We start from the raw sequence: 15,958 nt of genomic DNA, 5'->3' as shown, positions 1-15,958 counted from the left end.
GTTCTGAATGAAGGCATCAGCAGTTCACTTTGTTTCTGTCTTACTGCTCTGGAAGGCTCCTGTGTGGGATTTGGAAAGGGCAGGGGGAAGGAGCGGGGGCGTTTTCTCAGCAGGACCCAGTCAGAGAGCAACGAGGAGTCTTGTGCCCCTCACAAGTTTGTCAGTAAGCTGCTTCTGGGGTCAGCTCCCATGAGCTCCTCGCTGGTGAAAAACACCATTAAGTTCCATCAAAGTGGAAATCAATCACACACAGACTTCTGCTTTTCAGTATGAAAAGCTTTGTTTTTAAAGCAAAATTGGAAAATAGATGAAACTGTTGGAAGTCACATTGGAAAATTTGAAGAGCAGAAATTCTCAGCAGAGGGATTTTGCATACATGAATAATGTGCATGCATTAATAATGAATTTTGCATGCATGAATAATGTTTCATCAAATGGTGAAAGGGACAGCTCCCCTACCCCTCCATTAAATACACCTTATAGGTTTAATGGTTTGAAGTTACAGAATTTCTTTATTGGCACCCTGACATATAACAGACGCGGTATCAAAACTGAGTCGGTTTAAGATGCTAGCTGTTTCCTGTGAATGTATTGTACAACCGGGAGTGTTTAGGATGTTTACAGAATCACATTTGTCTGTGGCAGTGCTGCGAACGGCCATCTTTTGTCTTCACCTATAGGGAAAGTGACCATGCCTTCCGGGACCTAAAGCAGGAGAGACCGAGGGTGGCTTTGCGCTCTTCAACCAAGGTCTGTACAGCCTCGCTGTGCTAAGAAATGCAGCCCAATGAAGGGCAAGGCAAGGGGGTGATTCTACCTGTCATAAACCGTGCAAGCATCCAAGCAGGGACACTTCAAGGAGAAAATAGACCTGAGCATATGGCTCGGCTCTAATAAGTAACCATGCTTCTAGCAGGGCTAATTAACAAATGCACATATCAATGTGTTAGCAACACATTAAAATGTGTTATTTTACACAATAGGATACCGTTGCTTTTTTCTTTGTTTCGTTATGCAACTCCCAGAGAAGCCTGCTCTTTAGCTGGCTCTCAGTATTGTAGATGGACCTAACACGCAGTTATAGAGGGAGAGGTGTATTGCCAGTTTTTAATCACATGAATGTAAACAGTGAGTCATTTCCAATTAATGTTTACTTTTCCGCATCGGTGTTGAAAACAAAGATAATCTATGCGTTGTATTATGAGGAGCTTGAAAAGACACAGTTGCTAATGCCACTTACTGGTTAATTGGCAGTTTAGTGTACTGACATTCAATCCTTAGCTCAGTCCTTCACTTAACTCATTTCCTAACTCATCAACATTTAGAGGTCCTGTTGTATTTTTCTTTCCAGCTTCATTGTTCTCGAATCTATGTCCTTACTTATCTATATGCCCTCCCTTTTATTTTCATTCATTAATAAATGTAGACATGAGCATTTGGTGAGTTGTGTTTCTTTTCTGTTGTGCGTTTTTCTCGATTTTCCCGCGTTTGTTTGCCGCAGAGACACAACCCGTTCAACAGGGCCTCGCTGGTGTTGCCGGAGGCCCCCGGGGAGACAGCCAGCCAGCTAACCAGCGGAGCCGCGGAGCTGCACGAGACGACCGCGGGGGGTGAGAGCGTGCACAGGCGCTCGCGTGTGCTTCTGAGAGCGCAATCTCTAGGAGGGAACTGTCGCATTTCATTGAGGGGGCGGGCATTCAAGTCTGCAGGGCAGTCCAAATTTACCGCTGGTGACTTTTGATGAATTGTTTGGAAATTCTTTCTTGAAGTAACTACATCATTTAAAGGACACACGGTTGTAATCATGCTAGTAGTGTATAAGTAACATTGGAATGTAATTTCTGTGTATACACACCATTTTAGAAAGGTTTGTGAGATAATATTATTTCAAGCTGTTTCCTGAGAGTTGAGGTTTCTGATATGACCCAGTCTGAAGGTCAGAGTTTGATAACACAATGTGTATTGTCTTTTTAAATGATTTGATGAATTGAAGGACAACTTTGTTCCTTCCAATCAAAAGTAAGTCTGGTTAACCAATCCCACCAAGAGCCATACATGCTTGCTTTTTTCCTGTCTGTGGTTGCAGTGCTTGCCTTTACTCCATGTGTGTCATGTGCATGTCCTGTACTGGTATCTTAAACCTGCATGGCATGTTGTGTGATCCTGTATACATGCAGTCTTATCCAAATTCTTTTAGCTTAGGGAATTGTTTTTGAATAACTCATGTAAGTGAGGTCTACTCAGGACATCCCCCCAGTGATTATGCAACCATGGCCCCTGAAGTGCCAAACAGATTGTATAAAGTAAAGAAGAAGGCATGTAGCTATGCGCTAAGGCAGTAAGCTTTCCTGCATGACTGTGCAACACTACACCCAGAACACCTGACAACTGAAAAACAGTTTTCTTCAAGGACAGTGGCATTCCAACATCGTATTCACAGACTCAGAAGTGAAAAACAACATAGCGATCAGATTTAAATTAAAACTGTGCTGTGAAAAACAGCTTGGTTTTGCTTGCCAGACTAGCAGTATATGAAGTTTATGTGACAAGAAAAAATTCAAATACTGCTAGATGCAGTGAAACCCACCTCTTCTTACCTGCTTCACAAACATCAATTTGGGGTTGTCAGTTGTTAATATCAATCAGGAAATGATTGCATGTCTCTTCTGCATTTCCTGTGCTATTCTGTCACACGCTTGTCATAGTTTGCAGCTGTTTTCACATAGGCACTCAATTGATCCACCACTCATAGTTCCCATTGTTTTGCAGAATCTTTCTCACCACTCAAGAGTGATGTATCTGGTCCAACTGATGACCTCAGCTTAAAAGGTCCTGGTGAAATACAAGAAATAGACACTGAACCTGCTCCTGTACCAAAAAAGAGAACAATCATTTTCAAACCCCTGGACTCTCTCCTTGACAATGATAGTCTATTCCCCAAGTGGGGGGACTGGAGGATTGGCTCACGCAGCAAATCGGTCCCGCCCCGAGGAATACTTAAACATAGCACCAGCTGGAGCTCTAATGACTCTGGGCTGCCCAATGAAGGTGCAGGCAGGCGGCTGGAGCTGCCGGGTGACCAACCCTCTTTGCCCGCTGACGTTGCCCCGGAGGGAAAGCCCACGGAGAAGGGGGCAGAAGACAAGAATTTAGATGGCACACTGTACGGCGAGCAAGCAGGTTTCGCCCCGAGGGATGCCGCCGGGGGGCCAAACCTGTGGGAGGGTCGGGAGTATGGGGACCAAGACCTGGTCAGTCTGGACCACCCCGCGCCATTGGATGAGGAAAGAGGGGAGGTGGAGCCAGGCACCAACTGCAAGAAGAATGATGGCAGCAGTGGTCTCAGCCTTGCCCCGTGCAGCACAGTCTGTGATCAGCCACCAGAGGAAGAGGCTTGTCCCTCGGATGCTTCCAGAACTCTAAAGGAGTCAAAGTTTGGCTGGATGACCCATACAAAGTTTCCCCCCCGCGATCGCACGCCCTCTCCCGGCTTTGAGGCGCAGCGTCACGGGCGGGCAGGTGGCAGGGAAGAGGCAGGTACAGGTGAGCCACTGGCTACAGGAGAGATGGCGCCCACGAGATGGGAAGATGTACATCTGCCCCAAGACCCTGTCGGTAAGACCGGTGACGCTGAAAGCTCTGGTCCAATTAAATCAAATCTCTGAATGCATGCTGAAATCAAATTCACGTGATCCTATACCTGGTCAGATCAGCCAGCCAAAATAATCCTGCTTCCATCTCAGCAGATTTACTAACAGTTGAAAACAATGAAGAGTTATGGACTCCACCATAGAGATTTTGAATGGTTTCTGTTAATTAATTTAGAAACGCAAGAAAATTAAGAGACCATACATGTACATTCTTGGACGCTAATGCTCAATACGATTATTGACTAATAGTGATTGTCTTCGTTTACTAAACTCTCACTAACTCTATATAATATACATATTGTACCTGCCAGGTACATATATGTATATTATTAAAATGTTCTGGAGGCTATTGCTGAATTGGGATTCCAAGGAATATGCTTCTGTTCATAATCTAAGGGAATTTGGGGATTAAGCAAGTGTATGTTTTGATATTTTGTTTTTGTAGTATAGTCTTTGTACATTTCAGTAACACCTATTAATGTGTGATGCATGATAAAAATGATTCATGTGTGTATTTTTACAGGTCAGAATAAGAAGCAGGCTGAATCAACACCTCCCCAGGTGTCCTGCCTCCCATCCTTCATGGATGAGAAAAGTAAGCCAGTTTATGCTCGGATGAGGAGCCTCGAAGCATCACCCGTGCTGGAATTACGAAGCCCAGAGTTCGCCAAGGGTGACTCCATTACCAAGGTCCTAGAGTGGTTCAGCAGAAGCTCAGACAGTCAAGAAGAGCACGTCTGTGAACAAGAAGTGGAAACCAAAGATCAACCAGGGGCACCTGCAGATGATATGACAAAGCATAAGATGGTGGAAGACAGGGACCAACCAGTCATGCCCAAAGGTGATTTCACCACAGTCAACCAAGCATTGATTTCTGATGGGTCCCCAACTGCAGACATACAGGTGTCACATCTAAGGAGGGCAAAACTGGAAAGAAATGCAATGGTAGAAGAAACGGGCATCATCTGTGTAGAATACAGTGATAAAAATCAGTCTCCGACTGAACAAGAAAGAACATGCCCTGAATCTGCAATAGAGGACCCCATCCTTCTGCAACAAACTCAGTTTGCAAACTCCTCCCTCAACACAGAGTTAGCCTATCAGCCAGTGCCACGAATGTCCACTGTCCGACCCCAGAGCCAAAATAAAGTAAATGCAATAGAAACAAAGGAGGTGCATGACAGGGAGGCCAAAGCCATCTTGCGCAGTCCAGTCCACAAGACAACACAGCAAGAGGTTAAACAGAGTGAGCCGAGAAATGAGAGGTCGCCTCAAAGAATCACCAACTTGAAGTCATTCTGGGAGAGCAACAACAGTAGCCCTAAAATACCGACCAGCAGGTCTAGTGAAACCTCCAAACATAAGGAAATCGAGCCTGTTAGTCAAACTGACAGAACAAAGATAGAGTCTAAAGTAGACCTCTGTAAGGCAGAGCAGAAGGTCCCACCAAGGGCAGGAGAAACATATTTAGACACTAAAAATGAGAAAGAGGTTTATGGAATGTGTGTCTCTCATTCTCTTGCTCAAGGCATTCATACTAAGGGAAAGTCTATAGACAAGGAGGATGGTGTTCGTGAACCACGTGTGCAGTCAGTTCTTTCTCTTACACAAGAGGACCCTCTCAAAAGAGCACAGAATGACCATAGAGAACCAGAAGTTGTTCTTGCTCCATGGTGTGTGGATGAAGTTCTGCCCCTTGAGAGCAGTCACCTGGTTGAGAGTTTAGAAGAAGAGAAGTACATTGCTAAATGCATTGTCATTGGTGAAGATATGGAAATTCCTGTCTCCTCAGTAGAAGGGAAAACTGTTTTGCAGAAATTACCCCAGAAAGGGGAGGTGCCTTCTGGGATGGCCCCACTGTCCAAACATGTATCATCATTAGTGGAGCAATCCTCTTCTGCAACCACTGTCAAACAGGGGCCTAATCAACTTGACAACAGTGCAGACAAGGTCAGGCACCTCAAAACTTTCTGGGAAAGTGAGAAACCTGGACCCACAGTGATAACTGCCAAACCAAAACAAGAGATAGCAGACACTAAAAAAAGCCAATTTTCTGCTCCCCCTGGAAGTTTGAACAAAAAGACTTCAAAGTCCGCATTTGACCTTAGGATGGTAGATACTGATAATGATTACAGTGCTTCCCCACTCAAAGAAGGTCCTAATTTTACGGTCACCTCAATGAAACAAAAGATGGAGAAGACATCGATGGGCCAGAGCCTAAGCAACTTGCAGTTTAAAAACCTTCGTGATTTCTGGGGTGGAACTAATGGGCAGACTTCACAGTTGCCTCCCACTGAAAAAATAACACTCAGTCCAAAAAGCCCCCAAATGAAAGGTCAAGAGTCAAGTCTGAATGACCTAGAGGAGAGCCTATCCCCAACTGGTGATAAAAAGCCATACCCCAGGTTACCGTCCAAAGATCTGGAAATGGCTAACTTTACAGCCCAGAGAGCTGAGAACTATAATCTGAAAAGGTACACCATTGATATCTCATCTCCTAAGGGTGAGCTTGAACAGAAGAAACGGCTCTCTCCACCCCCTCTTCCCAGACAAGAGTCAGGATCATCAGATGAGATGAGCATGACAAGATCTTCAGATAGCAGCCCCTCTATGGAAACAAAAAGGACTCAGTCACAGCAGTGGCCTGCAGGTAAGGAGGAGCAGGATTCACCCCTTCACTCTGACCAGGCTCCACTCATCAAGCATAGGACCTCAATAGCCCAGAGGAACCCCCAGCAGCCCAGGAAGACCAGCTTGGGAGACACCACCGGGATGGTGAACCTTAGCGAAGAGCAGCAGGACATTTCATCCGAGCACCTCAGGAACACACAGGAGGAGCAACTGAGTGAAAGACAGCCCCCACACAGAGAGGCCCCAGAGAGACGACCTTCAGGGACATCGAATGGTGGTGAGAGACCACAGCCCCTTGCCAGGTCCTGCATACCTTACCAAGACTACCATCACTACCTTGGAATTCCAGAGGGGGAAACGTTCCAGAGCATGCCGGCTGCAAAAAAGGAGAAGGAGGTGGAGACCAGTGCCAGCTCCCCACCGGAAGTGGAGTTGGGCGTGGGGAGTGGACCTGTTCGATCCAGCACCCCAGTGGTCTCAGAGGAACCCCAGGCCAGTAGGGGGAGTGAGGGGCAGTACCCCTGGCAGTCCCAACATGGAACAGATGGCCTTGACCTTGATTCCTACAGGAGCAGTACCTGCGAAACCTGGTCTTACTCTGGGACAAGCTCGGCCTGTAAGATCTGCTTTTATTTTTTTCCCATTGCTTTATATTTAATTTGCTATATAATCACTTTTTTGATTATTTGGGGAAATTATGTAATTGTGTAATCAAGGTTATATGATCAAGTTTTTTTTAACTGTTAAAACAGACTCATGGTTAACTGATTCGTATCAAAGAAGTTATCCATTTAAGTTTGTTTGGCTTGGTAAGCTTGTATTTTGAACAGAGAAAGTTAGAGAAATCTCTCTAACTTTCAAATTTCAACTCAACTAGAATTAGTGAATAAAATTAAAATCCTTGATTTGATCGTGTTTTATGAATATATCCATTATATTCATAAAACAATACATCATTCAAATTAATAAATAAACTAATAAGTGAATTATTTCTAAAAATTGTTGTATAAAAATTTTTATACAACAATTTTATAAGGTTTTACACAGCACTCTTTTTCTGTGAAACTCAATGGAAATATCATTTTTATGTTTATAAAATTATTTTTATGCTTTTTCGTAATATTACTGTCGTGGGGTCTGTCTGTTGATTGCAGGGGGTAGTTTTGATTTTTGTTAATTTCCATAATTCCATAAGCTCTCTTTATTCTATGAAGGCGATGACGAAGACTCAAACTCTGTGAGGATGGCCTTGGAACGAGCCAGACTGAGGCCCGTGTCCGCCTCCAAAAGTGTTGAGGACATGACTTTATTGCCGACAAGTAAGCAAAACTTCTCTGTGGTGTCCCGCTGCAGAGAGGTTTCGGTTCACTCTGTGCATACACAGATACCGGATATGATTTACTTCTCACGTGATAGGCCAATAATGGTTAATAGTTAATGATAATTGGTTCTAACCATACTGTGTTCTGTATGTAAGCATTATGTCAGAAACACATCGTACCTTAGGGTGTGTGCTGTTTTTCCAAAGTGCTTCATTGATTTAACGGACAAGCCTGCGCTTACTATTCACTACCTTTAATGAGAATTTTGATATTGGACTATATTCAATATGTGTAACGTACAGTATAATCATATTTTTTAATTTTATTTTTGTTTGTGTGTTTTTTCATATACAGTAACATGATATTATTATCTTTAAATAATCCTTGTACTGTATTAACATACATTTAATTAATGTATGTTCATCAACTTTAACAAAAATATAATGAATGTAGTAAGATATCAGGTGCAATTCTTTGGTTCTTGTAGTATCTGTTTTAAAGGGTAAATGGTATGGTTAACACCTTGTTATATTAAACTTAATATTCTTATATAATTTTGGACAGTGCATTGTATTGTCATATTTAATGAAATGTTGGTTTCCCAGTGCTCAGATGGTTGAATTTCACCCACATACATTTTTGAGTAATGTTTTTCCCTTCCCCAAAGGTGAGGAAGAAGGAAGGAGTAAAAACACTTCCAGAGGTGAATTAATGCTCAGTATGGATGATGGTAAATATCTGTTCTTTTGCTTTGAATTTTTCAATTTATTCAGAAGAGCCCTTTCATTGTGATCAATTTTAGTCAAGTTAATGAAATCTTTGTGTTCCTTTATTTATTTCATGGGTTTTGATTTTGACTTTATTGTAATATTATATATATTAGTTTTTCATTATTGTTCTCAAACTTATTTATTTTAATGGAACTATTCATTTATTCTGTTCATTTTTCAAAACACCTCTTTTTCAGTATACACACAATCGTCTATCACTTTTAGTATCTTTGCTGAGCATCACTCAGCAGTTCTTACAGACTTAAGGAAAGTAGCAACTTTTAAATCTAGCAATATAAATTTATTGGTATGTTTATTGTTTGATTTTTGAGATAAGGTTGTTCAGATGTGGTTACTTAAACATTTGAGCTTTCAAACAGAACCAGGAGTAAATTCATATCAGCAATAGTTCTGATTTGTGAGTAAACTGTTCTAATACACATCGGAGGCCACAGTATGATGAGGCCAAAAGGATGACATCATCCACAAAAACAGAGATGCCTTGACATCCTGTCCGTGAATGTCATTTAATTAAATACTGCTAATTTCATTAAAACATTTAATGAAGTGATTTTGCTTTCGGGATGATTTATGCCTGTATGTAGACCCTTACCCTAACCCCGCCTCCTCTCCATCCCATAGTCTCTGTGATACATCAGTCTCCTCCCTCTGACCTCAGCCAGATGAAGAGCATGAGCAAATCTGTGCCCGCTTTCCTGCAGAAAGAGGTAAAGGGACATGACATCACAGCTACCTGCTCAAAACATCAGTGAATGGGAGACTAATCTGAACATAAAACATTAAAGCCTAATGTTGTAAATGAAGGAAGGTAAACCATGGCAATTCACATTCTTCAGATGAATGTGTCTTTTACATGTAATATTTGACAGGGATGCCTATAAATTAAATTATATATTTTTTCTTTGTTCGTCATCCTCTGACCCAGTTCAACCCCACAGCTGGTGAACTACTGCTATCTGGGATAAATGGTATCACATGACTCTCTGAGATTTTACAATATCCTGACTGTATGACCTCTGACCTCCACTGCATCGTGTGCATGTGACCGAGCTGCTTTAGCCTGTTTCAGTCTGTGTTCAATGTGTTCCCCAGGTGTGTCGTGTGTGACTGCTCTCTGCTGTGTTTTAACCAGGGTGTGATGTGTGTGAATAACCTGTGCGTCTCCGTGCGCTGCTGTTTCTGTGCTGTCTTGTAGAGCAGCGCAAGAGACAGCGACTCCGCTTCGGAGAGCAGCGTCCGCACGGGCAGGCGGACCAAGATTGGCAGCTCTCTCACTAACCTTAGCAGCTCCTCCGGCATGTCTTCTGTATGTCTGCACGCTAACTCCACGATTCCTAACACTTTCTCAGCTATACAGTTGCACTTTATACTCATGTTGACTGGTAAATGGACAAATAATAATAATAATAATAATAATAATAATAATAATAATCATCATCATAATCATAATAATAATAAAGAACAGACTGTTTTTATTGGACATTATATCCCATATATATATATACATTTTTCTCAGTGTGGAAACAAATATCAAATCGGTGCTGTGCTACCCATATGTGTACAGAGAGTGCTGTAGCTAAAGCACACTACTCCGAGGTACCCACAGTTCAGCCAGTGATTATATACTGCTCTGAAGGTTACAAAGAGCCCAATGAGAGTCAGTGCCGGTAAGTGGAAGGTGTGTCTCTCTTTAGTGGAGACTGGTAGCCTGGTGCTACCTGCTGTTTTGTTAGGAGGAACTAATGCACCTGCAACCTGAGGAGCCCTGGCCAACTTATACCCACCCTACTCTTGACAGAATTAGGCCAGCTGTAGTCTCCTTGTTGGCTAATGGCATAGCCCAGGCTTGAGCCTGCAATCACTGAACTTTAGGCCCCAGCCAGAAGTCTTCTAGTTTGGAGTCCAATACCCTGTTCATACTTATTTTACACCAGTGCTATACACTCTTTATTTACCCTGAAGGAGTGATTGCACCATTGATCCATTGCAAAGCTTTCTGATTTAAAAAGACAGAAACCTTCTTGTTGAGAGGCTGCCAGTTAGAGGTCAGCAATTCTACCCTTTTCCACACCACAGGGGAAATTAATAGAAGTTTGAAAATCTAAAGTACGCAAGTGTTCTTTTTCTAAGACCAACCCTGCAGTGGATGTGGGTTGGTTGCGGCTCTGAAGCCGTTTTCTGGGTTGCTCCCCCACTCACCCCCTCTCGACCCCGCGGGCAGGTCAGCGGCAGTGTGATGAGTGTCTACAGCGGCGACTTCGGCAGCGTGGAGGTGCGAGGGACCATACAGTTCTCCATCGGCTACCTGAAGAAGTCGAAGGAGTTCCACATCCTCGTGGTGCAGTGCCGAGATCTGGCGGCTGTGGACCCTGAGAAGAACCGCTCCAACCCGTAAGCACCACAGATCCAGCTATAGGACTCCAACACTGTTATTAGTGGAGCCATTAAAAGCTTCATATCCATCTATAGGACTCCAACACTATTATTCGTGGAGTCATTAAAAGCTTCAGATTCATCTATAGGACTCCAACACTGTTATTAGTGGAGTCATTAAAAGCTTCATATCCATCTATAGGACTCCAACACTATTATTAGTGGAGTCATTAAAAGCTTCAGATTCATCTATAGGACTCCAACACTATTATTAGTGGAGTCATTAAAAGCTTCAGATTCATCTATAGGACTCCAACACTATTATTAGTGGAGTCATTAAAAGCTTCAGATTCATTTATAGGACTCCAACACTATTATTAGTGGAGTCATTAAAAGCTTCAGATTCATCTATAGGACTCCAACACAATTATTAGTGGAGTCATTAAAAGCTTCAGATTCATTTATAGGACTCCAACACTATTATTAGTGTAATTAGTAAAAGCTTCAGATCCAGCTATAGCACCTCAACACTTTTATTAGTGGCATCAGTAAAGGCCTTCAGATCCAGCTATAGGACTTCATAATTCACTGCTTGTCACATAACGGCCTTTGTGATAGCCTGAAGATAAAATTGAAAATGACAAGAAGCTGTTCTTTCTAGTGTATTCCAAATTGTTATACAGTAGCTGTCAGCCAGTATTACTCACTAAACTTATAACTGCAACACACCTTACTTTCAGGTGAATGTGTTCATTAGTAAACTTTCACAAAGTGCAAAGCATAAGATTCCTACTGAAGATAGGAATCTTGCTAATTTACTGTTTCACTTTGAAAATGTTTCTGATTCTAGATATGTGAAGAGCTACCTCTTACCTAACCAACCAAAGTTGGGTAAGAGGAAGACCTCGGTAAAGAAGAAGACTCTGAACCCGAATTTCAGTGAGATTCTCCGGGTAAGAGAACCACATGGATGCCAGAGTAATTCTGTCTACGTACGAGGTTCTGCCTGAAATAGTGAATAGTAAATGCAGGTAATCACCTGCTGTCATGATGTTGGGCCTGCCTCTCACAAAAGCCATGCTTTGCCATATATTGGCTCTTGTTTGACCATACTGTCACTCAGAAGTTGTTACAGTATATCACACCTGAATAGGATTCCCATACTAATAACTGTCCTATTTTCCTATCCAGTACAGAGTACGCATGGAGACCCTCAAAAATCTTATGCTCAACCTCTCTGTGTGGCACAATGACACTTTTGGGCGTAACATTTTCCTGGGTGAGGTAGAGATGGATTTGTCCAAATGGGACTTTGGAAAAACCCATATGGACGTCTTAACCTTGAAACCGAGGGTAAGACATGCAGAGAGATGTTAGATCCTCAGCAATTTTGATTTCATTCCTCTTTTAAGTATTTTTATGTAAAAAATTGTAAATTTACTCATGATCAAAACCATTTGTGCATGCCAGTGATTCTGGCATTGTACAAGTGCAAAAATGCACTTGTACAATGTCAAACTGTACTTGAAATAGCTGCTGTAATCATTTTTTTTGTGAAAACCATACTCAAATAAAATTAAAGCCTTTATCGTATTTCTTTTGATGATGCTGATATGATTACCTCTCTTAAGCCTGCCATCTTAACTGAAATGTTTGAAGTTTGAAATGTAGCAGAAAACAGAGCTGGTGCGCTTGTGCATTCTGATGGAGGTACTCAGGAGACTGCTGCCTATACCCTCTTCCGTTACAGGTGCCATCTGCCTTCCAGGCCTCGGAGTACAGAGGAGAGTTGAGACTGGCTCTGCGTTTCCTTCCTGAGATGGCCTACGGTAAAACTGCCAAACCTCTTCCGAGTTACCAATCGCTGCCGTTTATATTCACCAGAGAATGAACAGCAAGTTATACTTTTGGTTTTTATGAATACTTGATCTATCTGCATGACAACGCCTTTTTATGTTGCTTATGTGCGACTCGTCTCTCTGTGCTTCAGGTAACAAATCGTCCAACACGGGTGAAGTCCACATCTGGGTGAAAGACTGTAAGGACCTCCCTATCATCCGGGGCATATCCATTAACCCTTTTGTGAAGTGGTACGTATGAGGACCGATAGCAAATACGCAGCTATATCGAATCATAACCTTGCCAGTTTTAACGGTGTCCAGCAGCCCTGCAGGGCAGTATAGATACATTGGTTGCAGCATTGCTGGAATTGTCCCAGTCTCATTTCACAATCGCAGTTGTTCCGGTCAGTTGTGTACCTCAAGTCTGTGCAATCATTTGGCACTGTGAATTGGGAGAATTGAGACTGTGAATTAAATCTCTGTTCAAGTTAAAAAGATGCGAGTTAGCACATGAGTGTCAGTTACAGATTATGATGTCACCCCTGGAGGAGCAATACGGTTGCAGTTAGCTCCATTGGCAAAGGACACTTCAGCTCAGTTGTGCAGAGCAGCCAGTGAGGGCTGTGGTTGGAAACCTGCTGCAGACCTACTACAGTAGTTCCAGTGATGCAGTTAGTATAACTTATGCTCATCAGTTAGCTGAGCTTGCTGCTGTAGTGATTAGAGAGGGAGAAAGTAGCACAGGTTAGAAGACACGAGGTAGCAACTGAATGTACACAAAAAAATGTAATGTCACCCTGAACAAACAAAAAATAGAGTGCAATGCCTTCCCTTGGCTAGGGACCTTGGTCTTTGGCTCAGCAGACCAATCATATTTCTTGGTTGGTGCAGCCGGCGACGCCCCCAGTTAGAATCTCCCGTCGCACAGGATTAGGGATTTTATGAAGAGCCGCAGATGTTCTAGGGGCTGTGTCGACAATGTCGCCCTATCTGACTTGTCCCATTCCCCGGCAGCTTCGTGCTTCCTGACACGAGCAGAAAGAGCTGTCAGAAAACACGGGTTCTGAAGAAGACGCGGAGCCCGTCGTTTAACCACACCATGGTCTACGACGGCTTCAAGGCGGGGGACCTGCCCGAGGCCTGTGTGGAGCTCACGGTCTGGGACTATGACCACATCGCCAGCCACATCGTGGGCGGCCTGAGACTGGGCCTGGGCACCGGTGAGCTGCCGACCTCTGTGTGACCTTTGAACCCACATTTGCCAAAGGACTATTCCTTTTTTCGTTTTTAACCTCGTATTGGCTGAGAAAAGAGAATTTGCTCATGTTTTTTGGCAGAAAACATTTTTCTTCTCTTCTCAGCACACAAAAAAAATATCAGGAATACCTGAAAATCCAAATGTATTTATTTATTTGTTCGTTCTTTCGTTTATTAATTAATTCATCCATCATTTTTGAAGCAATTTTGAAGCCAATTCTGATCATGAGTGAGTAGCTGAACAGTGACAGCTTCTTCTCTTTACAGGTAAAAGTTACGGGGCAGTGGTGGGCTGGATGGACTCCAGTGCAGATGAGGCAAATTTATGGGAACGGATGATGGATTCCCCAAACGAATGGGTGGAGGATGTGCTCCCTTTAAGGATGCTAACTGTAGCAAAAAATATGGGGAAATGAGAGAATGGTTACATGATTTTGGGATAAAGTTATTTTACCTAAGAATTTACTGAAAGGTGCGTAATGAAGTGTGTATAATGTAGAATTAAAACTGCAGAGAAATATCATGCTACATATAGCAGTAAACCTTTAGATTTTTCTTATAGTAAACAAGGAAACAGACTTTATGCTATTAGTGTTTAGTGACATTGTTTTTTTTTTTTAACTGGACTCTGGTGAAGAAATTCTGCTAATTCTAAGATTGCTTATTGCTCAATCAGTTTCTTATTAACATCAGACTATACATACAGTACACATGTATTTCATATTTTACTATCTGTATATTCCCTTTGCACTGTGCTTGTATTTAGAATAAAGCTCCATGCTTTATATAAAGGTGTGAGTAATTATGTTACTCAGTCTTAAACAGTGATGAAAGAGAGTGTGGTACAGAACGTTTTGTAACATTCAGTACCACAGAGGAGAACAACCTGCCAATGTTCTGACATGTTCTTTACCACAATCTGTTTCATCACTGTGTCTAGGCTTTGAAATGTCTGTGCCCTTATCTATTTGAATACAGTGCTGCTGGATTGTAATGTAAATAGCAAAATACCATCTTGATAAGGTCTTCATATGACCTGTGTCATCTTAGAATTAGTAACTAGCAGTGAGGCAATTAGTATGCCAGGTATCGCATAGGACCAAAAGGGAGACTGGAGTTGTGTTTTTCTTTTTAATAATGACATGAATGTTCCAATGTTTTTGGGGTTTCTGTATTATGTTTTCTCTCATATACTGCGACATAGTTGCTGCGTAAAATTTGTACAAATCCTTTGAATCGGTAGAATATCAGGTGTGTTTAATCTTGCTCTGGGGGAGCCAAAGGTTTTGGTTTCTGTTTTCATCTTAAAATCAGCAACTAATCCCAGAAACCAGTTGAGCTGAGTAAAACTGTAAACTTTAATTGGAATTGTTCAAAAAATTTGTATTCATCCCAACTTCTTTTAAAATAATATTGCAATATTTATTAGTGTAGATCAACAGGGAATTAACTGCAACTACTTTTTTTCAATGTTTAAATCAAATATGTACTACAATTATAGTACGCTGTGCTGCAATGCTGAGACAAGCTAATGCATAACCAAACTTACTATAAAGAGAAATAGAATTCAGCATCAAGGTACTTTGGGGTTGAGGTTTGTAAGCAGGTCAGGGCGGGCACTTCTCTGCTTCTACTTATTTATTCATTTATTTATTGCCTGTAGGGGGCAGCATTAATTCCTCAACCATACAAAATTTCAGAGCTGAGATAGCGGGTTTAAATCAAGCATGTAATCACAGCCACTTTCTTACCAGCTGTGCACTGATGTGCTATGTATGTATGTATGCGCTGCATCAAAGTGAGCTGGAGGCATGAACACCTACTAATAAAGATGACATGAGCAGTGACACGTGATGCAGTTACTGACAGGAAGTGATCTTATCAGTCACAGTGCTCTGCATTTTTCATGGTAGAAGGATTACAGCCATTTTATGTCAACCAAGATTTTACAGAACAGAGGGAAAAAACAAAGATGCTTGTGTGTTACATTTGCAACAGGTTTTTGAGTAGACAACCTGTAGCAAATATCCTGTGGTGAGCCTTCTGTCAGATTGCAAGTTTTCCAGATTATGCATTTCTGTAAAAATATCAAG

The 15,958-nt window shown here is 42.1% G+C and overlaps 1 protein-coding gene across 2 annotated transcripts in view; it reads left to right on the top strand.

Annotated features, from left to right (window-relative positions):
- sytl2b (synaptotagmin-like 2b) overlaps window positions 1-15,712 on the top strand; it is a 28,519-nt gene extending 12,807 nt beyond the window's left edge. The window contains exons 5-19 of one of the 2 annotated variants that reach the window (XM_064301641.1): window positions 681-750; window positions 1,502-1,610; window positions 2,770-3,615; window positions 4,174-6,897; window positions 7,496-7,600; window positions 8,271-8,333; window positions 9,016-9,101; window positions 9,590-9,700; window positions 10,616-10,785; window positions 11,618-11,720; window positions 11,959-12,120; window positions 12,518-12,596; window positions 12,758-12,857; window positions 13,623-13,828; window positions 14,133-15,712. In XM_064301641.1, the coding sequence (XP_064157711.1) occupies window positions 681-750; window positions 1,502-1,610; window positions 2,770-3,615; window positions 4,174-6,897; window positions 7,496-7,600; window positions 8,271-8,333; window positions 9,016-9,101; window positions 9,590-9,700; window positions 10,616-10,785; window positions 11,618-11,720; window positions 11,959-12,120; window positions 12,518-12,596; window positions 12,758-12,857; window positions 13,623-13,828; window positions 14,133-14,281 (5,083 nt within the window). In that variant the 3' untranslated portion in view covers window positions 14,282-15,712. The remainder of the gene's footprint in view (window positions 1-680; window positions 751-1,501; window positions 1,611-2,769; window positions 3,616-4,173; window positions 6,898-7,495; window positions 7,601-8,270; window positions 8,334-9,015; window positions 9,102-9,589; window positions 9,701-10,615; window positions 10,786-11,617; window positions 11,721-11,958; window positions 12,121-12,517; window positions 12,597-12,757; window positions 12,858-13,622; window positions 13,829-14,132) is intronic. The other variant, XM_064301642.1, reaches the window with a different exon arrangement.
- Window positions 15,713-15,958: the final 246 nt, after the last annotated feature.

This window comes from Anguilla rostrata, chromosome 12 (genome assembly GCF_018555375.3).
Source record: "Anguilla rostrata isolate EN2019 chromosome 12, ASM1855537v3, whole genome shotgun sequence".
Taxonomy (NCBI): Eukaryota; Metazoa; Chordata; class Actinopteri; order Anguilliformes; family Anguillidae; genus Anguilla; species Anguilla rostrata.
Note: the sequence above shows the minus strand (reverse complement) of the source record. Positions and strands in the feature narration are given on the sequence as shown.